Here is a 7,768-nt window from a genome sequence, read left to right as displayed (position 1 = left end):
TTGGTCATCGAGGACTTGAGGTATGACGGATTCAAAGCTTATTGATTTTTATTAGAACATATTTTGGACTTTAAAGTGTTTTTTAAGGTGTGTTCTCTCCACTGAAGTTATAGATCGGGTTAATCTTGATTTTCATGTCACATGTGCATCTAATTAGACTTGATTAGTCCTAATTAACCTTGATTAAACCTAATTTGTATAAAACTTAGCTTACTATCTTAATTTATATGGTGAATAGTATACACCCTCTGTTCACATTCGTAACATGTTCCCCTCAATAGGAAACTTCTTATACGAAGTATATATTCTATATATTTGACGTTTCAATACTTAGTCAGTTATTATGTATAAGATGTTAAAAAACTTAAAAGATGCCGCGTTAAAGAAAGAAAAAAGAACATGTTATAGATAGGAGTCATAGTAAGCTGGATTAGATCAATGATAACGTCGATAATACTATTTCATCGACAGAAATTTCTCAGTCCACTGTTTGACAGCAGGAGAATTTTCTCGTCTATGTTTATTCTAAAAGAACGAATAGTTTGTACTTTTTTCACAATTGCTGAAGTCTAAACGCAACACCAAGTTAGGAGACATAAAACGTTGACATTAATAGCTTCCATTTTGTCTTTACCATATGTATCATCCTTCCACCTTCGTGGACCTCGGCTAGTTTAATTGATAAAATATTGAGTGGTCATGATATGTGCATGATCATTTCGTAATCAATATTACATACAAATATACAACCGGTCACAACCTGTCCCTCATCATCTGGTCAATCAAGCCCTTCTTAAATGTGTTAACTAAGCTGTGTAACAGCATAACTCAGAATTATTGTCTTTTATGGTTCTCTACACAAATAAATATATATATTTCAAAAGAAAAAGGACATATAAATCAATTAATTACTTGATACCAATTGCAAAAATAGACCTCCAAGTAAAATTAAATAAAAATTATATTAATATATTAGAGGATGAAATTAGGTTACCAAATAAGAGATAAGTTTGATACAAGAATTAGTATACTAGTTATAGTAGCTAACAAGTGCTTTCGTTGAAAGGACATCATTACCGTCATTTTTCCTCCTTTCCAATTTCAAAGTCTCTCTTCTTCTAATAAAACTATGACTTAATGAAACAACTTTTTTTGTCCCATTTAATTTCTTTCCTAAGTAAGAATTTTAGGCTTATTTTGTTGAAAAAAAAATGTCTAACATCAAATATCATATCAAATTTTCTTCTAAGTCCAAAGAGGCTCCCAAACTGAGCTTAACGTGTTGTTATCATCGTAGAAATTCAAGAAACTGTTATTATTAGGGCTCGTCTCGTACGGGTCTTGTGGTGGCGACGATGAGGACGTAGTGTTAGGCATGACAACATCTTGAGAGTGTGTCATTTCCATGCAAATAAAGGCTAGTAAATTAGCTTGTTGACATTGCATGTTCACAACTTCTGCCTTAGCCTTTGCTAGTTCTGCTTGTAACTCACTAACTTGTTTCTGAAGCTGGCATATTGCTCCGGCACATCCGTAGACCGGATCACGAAGCCGAGCATTCGCCTCGTAGACCATACTGCTTACTGCATCGGCTCGTTGAGATTCTGGAAGATCCTGATGAACAATTCACACATAAATAACATATTAGTCAAATGTCATATGATGTATAATATATGATCCTAAGTATATGGATGCATTTATAACATATCATAGAAAGTACCCTATCTTTCTGAATAGTGTTTCATCTAACTATTATAGAGACAATAATATATGGTACAGTCAAAATCCTTTCCCCACCTAGAGAAAAAGGTCAATTTAAGCCCAGTTTTTTGTCCCTCAACTTGGTGAATATTTGTAACTTATTGCATAATCTAGTTAGAATTACCTTGAAATTATACATGAATGAAATTATTGCAAAAGTTAAAATATTTGTGATAGTAAGACACTAATGATAAAATGCACATCCAATCGTTTTCTCCTTTATCGTCTAATTAAAGAAGTTCCAAACCTCATTTCTTAAGATAAAAAGTACTCGTTTATCAACAATAATTCAAATCCATGCATATATATATTACCGTCCCACTTTAACCCCGATTTTCAAAATTACAACTTTTAAGATAGATTATAAAAATTGATTTTTATATCTGTGTAATGCTAAAATAATGTACAGAGAACATAAATAAATAATAATAATACATATAAATATGAAATTAAATGACAGGTTTAATTTACATTAGAATATTAAGTATAAAGTATAAGTATATTATGCAATTAGATAACTACAAATAGAGCTATTTTTTAAAATTACAACCGTGTAATGGTGACTTTAGTAGTATGAAATAATTTTGTGTTCATACAAAATAACAAGGTCTAAAACTATAAATATGAAATGCATCAAGTTTTGGGTGCTACAAATTAATGTGAAAATGCAAGTGTGCAACTATTGGTGCCCGCGCATGTCCTCAAAAAAAAAAAAAAAAAAAAAAAATGTCCTCAAAAAACTATTGGTGCCCGCGCATATAAGGACAATGTACTTTTATGGATCGTGGTTGTAAATGCTTGGACAATATGTATGGTTAATTGACCCACATAATTTATAATAGTGTTACATTTATTTATTTTCATTTTTTTTTAGTATATAGTTTATCCTGATTAAAGTGATAGGACGAGTTGACCATTTTGCATGATGAAATTAACACTTGATAGCGCTTAGTGGGTTATGTGTTCCCTTGTCATTGGTCCCAAATCCTCCTCGTTTAGTGTGAAAATTGAGTTTTTTTTATTTGTAATCAATTATTTCTTTGAGATTGACATATTATTGATCAAAGAAAATTTGATAAATATATGTTAACCAATAGAATTTTAACCCGCTTTATCATTAATCATGCTTTTTTATGCATGTTTTGATTGGTAAAAGTATGTAATTTTGACTTTGTGATTTTGCTTTAAAAAAGAAAAGTGAATTTCATTATCATAATTTCATGTATAAATATGACTTTATAAATTTGATCATATGATTTTATTAGTCAAGGATTACCAACCTAGGACCTTGTATTATACCAAATGGTACTTTACTTTTTGAATTAATAATGTGTGGTAACTATCAAAATTTGAAAGTATGCTACAAATTTTATCTAAAATAGTTAATATATAGCTCCCTAGCTTAGGGGTTCAGGTTTATAGCTAATACTTGATCAATAAATTAATTATTTATTTCCTTTATCCAAAAATTAGTACTTTGTTTTTGTCTAATTAAGCTTTTTTTTTCTACTTCTTGGTAAAATTGTAAAGGATTTACCACCTCCGTTACATATTATTTGCAACGATTTGACATAAAGTAGAGAGGAAAAATGTCTAATCGTTACAAATAATATGTAACGGAGGTAGTATTAACTTTCTATTATCTTATCCTAAAATAATCGATATTGCTATCATTTTTATTTATCAAAGGTTGACAGGCATGGAACGCATTTTCGTTCATATAACTTGTTGGCCTCATTATTGACAAATATGTGAATTTACTTTTGATGGCATGGCAAATAATGTTACATATTGTAATACGAAGTACTAGCAAAATTAATTATACAGTATTTCATTGAGTTTAACTCATTTCTTTTACAGTAGATATTTGTTAGAGTGAACCAACATTAAAAAAAAAAAAAAAAAAAAAAAAAAAAAAAAAAAAAAAAAAAATATGCATATGCCGGGATGCTTTAGAGTGTACCAACTCTTAAAAAAAAAGCAAAGGAAGGATATGATACAATTTTAGTAAGACAAATGGGGTGTTTAGTTACAAACATTAACAACCAACATGTGTTTTTGAAGATTGAACATGTAAAAGTTTTGGTTCTTCTTTACAATTTCCTTTGTAGAACCTTCTGTCAATGGCAGTGACTTGACTTACATGCCCTAATGACTGTGCTAACGTATTCTCCACCATTGTCGAGTAGACTACATATTATAATTGACTTTGTATTAATTTCAAGAAACGAGTTTGACTCTATTATTTTTTATAAGTATTTAATTGTTATTTTATCAATAAAAACATTTTACTAGTTATTACAATATAACTTTTTACAACAACAATAATAATAATTATAATAACAATAACAATAACAATGTATGTGTTCTAGCTGTGTACGGCTAGTTACATTATGTCATTATGTGACCGCTTGTAAATTTAAAAAGTAATCCTTATAATAGTAACCGAGTAACCCGTGTAATACTAACTGAGTAACGTCTTATATCACTAATGAAGTAATTACCCCTTCAAAACTGACCGAGTAACCCCTATAACACTAACGAAGTAGCTCCTATAATGGATGACCAAACCACTAACCACATGATGTGGCCAATGATATGGTCAGCCACATAAGAATTTGTGTAATAATAATAATAACAATACACGGTATAATTTATTAATTATTATAAAAATGGAGGGATTAAAAATTATACAAATGAAAACGAAATTTGCTGAAGCCATCTACGAAGTATATAACATCACGTTATAAAGATTAAGGATATAGAATGTATACCTGGAGCAACTTGATGATATTGCTAGCACCAAAGACCTTATGAGCAATAGTAAACTTGAGGGGATCAGTAGGAGGAAAGTAAGGAGCCAACACACATTTATCAGCACAACGACGTCGAAGGATCTTACAAGCCGCACACGGGCTCATTATAACCGGCGGACTACCAGAACTTGTCTGGTGTCCGTGGCCACAAGAAGGAGGAGAGTTTGGAGACTGGGGGGAGCACGGCGATGCTCCCCCTCCTACAGGTGATGACATTACAATATCGCTAGTGCTACCTTCCATTATTATTATTTTTAGAGAAAAAGAAAATGAAGAGAGGATGAAGTTGTGTTGGTTTGCTGGTGTGAATTGTGAAATGAGAATATTTTGGTTAGCAAAGTACATGAAGTGATGTACATATATATAGTCATTATGTGTATGAAGAAAAATTAAGGAATAGCCCGGGAAGAAAGTTTTTTGGTCAGGATTACGTAAGCTAAGTCTTGGATGCGTCATCTAGTATTTAATTTGCCCAATTTTTTGGGTTTACGTGGCCTTTGGGTGGTGGTCTTTTTCCAAGTAGAGAAGTGTCTGGCTAATGGTAGTTTTGGGTTTTCACATATCTTTTTTTTTCAAATAAAGGGTATGGAAATTAGAAATTTGGTAGACTTTTGGAATTTATAAGTCTATCCTACACCGTTTTTCTTTATTCTAGAAATCTAGAACAATAACCTTTGGTTTAGTAGCATGAAACTATTTCGAGTCAATATTAGTACTTCGAGTTCAAAATTCTTAAACAATATTATTCCTCTTATCCAAATTATAAGTTTAGAATTTTATTTATTCGATTTTTTTTTTTTTTTTTTTTTTGGAAACAATAAGTTTAGAATTTCAGATCTCTCTTTTTTTCGACAAATTAAGATTTCAGATCTCTTGATTTCTTTGAAAAACAACAATCAACTTAAGGACCGGGAACTGTTGCATAAAAACTCTAGTTAAATGTACTGTACGTGGAGCTCAAAGAGTGGAGGGGTTTTGAACTTTTATCATGCAAAAAAAAAAAAAAAAAAAAAAAAAAAAAAAAAAAAAAAAAAAACTCGGTTTTTTTAGTTGACATCTTTCTATTATCACGTATGCCAATGCACATTTTTAACGATTAATATCTCTCATTATGAACATTATAAGTAGGGGTGAAAGTGAATCGGTGTAAAACCGAACCGAATCGAAAAACCGAACCGAATAAGGAATGTGGTTCGGTTTTTTGGGAGGGTGGTTCGGTTTCGGTGTCAAAAATAAAAAAAATTCGGTTTTCGGTTCGGTTTCGGTTCGGGAAATTGAAAAACCGAACAAAACCGAACCAAACCGAATTATAAGCCCAATCCTAAAAACCCCTGCCTGGCCCAAAACTAAATACCCTAGGTATATAATGAAAAATAAAAAAAACCCTAATTCCTCTAATCCTCTCAGCCTTTCTCCACTCTTTCTTCCCCTCTCCTGTCTGACTGTCTCCTCTGAGACTCTGAGTCTCCGACCACCGTCCAGTACACCAGGGCACCAGGCGACTAGAATTTGCGATCCAGGGCACCTACGGTCCACCTGCTTCTCTCTCTTCTGTCTTCTCCTACTAATTAAGGTATGAAATATGCAATTTGCGAATTCAATTTGCGATTTTAATCGTTGCGATTTTACTTGCTCTCTCCTGTCTAATCGTTGCTACTGCGTGTTCAATTGTGAATTGCGATTTTAATTTGCGATTTAGGGTAATGGCAAATTTCTGAGCAAGATGATGAATTTTGTTGATTAAGATGGTTAGACTTTAGACGAATTAGATAAATTTAGGTTGGAAAAATTCCTTCTTGTTGGTTGGAAAAATCGGTAGATTGATGAAATTGGTGCTATAATTGTTCTGTTGCTGTTGAAATTGCTAGAATGATGAACTTTGGTGTTGTAATTATTCGGTTCACTTTATACTAGTTCAGTTGCATTCGAAAAATCAAAAAGCTCGAATAATCGATAAAAGCTCGAATAATCTTTGTTTCTATCTTAGTTCAGTTGCTGTTGAACATTCAAAAAGCTCGAAAAATCAATAAAAACTTGAATTGCTGTTGGAATTTGGTTATACAGTCTTGGAATTTGGTTATGATCATTATACAGTCTTGGAATTTTGATTTGGTCATAACTTAAAGCTTACTGATGAGTGGTGATGAACAACCCAAGGTATTAATATAGGAAATTAATACAGCGTTGCGTTTGAAATAGATCTAATCAGGCGATAACAATTACCGAGTACAAAGCATATAACACTTGCCAATTCTCCTTGATAATGCTTTGCTATTACTCTGCTGTTGTGCTACTGCTTTGCTATTACTCTGCTTTGCTATTACTCTGCTAGACTGCTATTGCATGTTCATCCTCTTCCTTTATTAACTTTCTGCTCTTATGTTGCTGTTTTTTATGTCCTAGGCCAATGGCAACCAATGTGGGTGTCAATGACCACCCTGAACAATCTGAACCTGAGACTGACCAATCAGACTGTAACAAAAAAGAAGAAGGTGTAAAAAGGAAGAGGATGAAAGAGCGGTCTGAAGTTTGGGAGCATTTTGTGAAAGAAGACTTACCTTCTGGAAGGCAGGCAACTTGCAAGTATTGTGGGATGAGCTACAAGTGCGGGGCAAAGAAAAACGGCACTAGTGTGTTATGGGCTCATATTAACCGTTGTCGTAAGTATCCCTATAACACCCCTAAAGATTCAAAACAAAGTTTGCTTTCATTCAAAAGTGCTAAAGTAACAAGTACTGCTGGTGGTACTAGTGGGTTGACATACCACAAATTTGATGCTGGTTGTATTAGAAAAGCTTTGTCGTATATGGTAATTGTTGATGAACTTCCATATAAGTTTGTTGAAGGTGTAGGTTTTAGACACTTTTGTGGTGTAATGGAACCTAGATTTAATGTTCCTTCTCGAATTACAGTAGCAAAAGATTGTTTTGAAACTTATTTAACTGAGAAAAGAAAGCTGAAAAATCAATTAAAGAAATGTAATTCAAGAGTTTCTTTAACCACTGATACTTGGACCTCTATACAACAAATCAATTACATGTGTTTGACTGTCCACTTCATTGATAATGACTGGAAATTACACAAAAGAATTCTGAATTTTTGTCCTATTTCTAGTCATAGGGGTGATGATATTGGCAAAGAAATTGAAAAATGTTTGCTTGATTGGGGGCTTGAAAAAGTCATGTGTATAA

At 32.4% G+C, this 7,768-nt stretch overlaps 1 protein-coding gene across 1 annotated transcript; it reads right to left on the bottom strand.

Annotated features, from left to right (window-relative positions):
• Positions 1–1,092: 1,092 nt before the first annotated feature.
• LOC110683712 (LOB domain-containing protein 1-like) lies at positions 1,093–6,201 on the bottom strand. The gene is made up of 2 exons (XM_021860106.1): positions 4,536–6,201; positions 1,093–1,614 (listed from the first exon to the last, which is right to left on the bottom strand). The coding sequence occupies exons 1-2, from the start codon at positions 5,031–5,033 to the stop codon at positions 1,246–1,248; spliced, it is 867 nt and encodes a 288-aa protein (XP_021715798.1). The 5' UTR covers positions 5,034–6,201; the 3' UTR covers positions 1,093–1,245.
• Between the last annotated feature and the right edge of the window lie 1,567 nt (positions 6,202–7,768).

The sequence above is a fragment of the Chenopodium quinoa genome, unplaced genomic scaffold (genome assembly GCF_001683475.1).
Source record: "Chenopodium quinoa cultivar QQ74 unplaced genomic scaffold, ASM168347v1, whole genome shotgun sequence".
Taxonomy (NCBI): Eukaryota; Viridiplantae; Streptophyta; class Magnoliopsida; order Caryophyllales; family Amaranthaceae; genus Chenopodium; species Chenopodium quinoa.
This window is presented reverse-complemented; position numbering and strand designations above follow the sequence as displayed.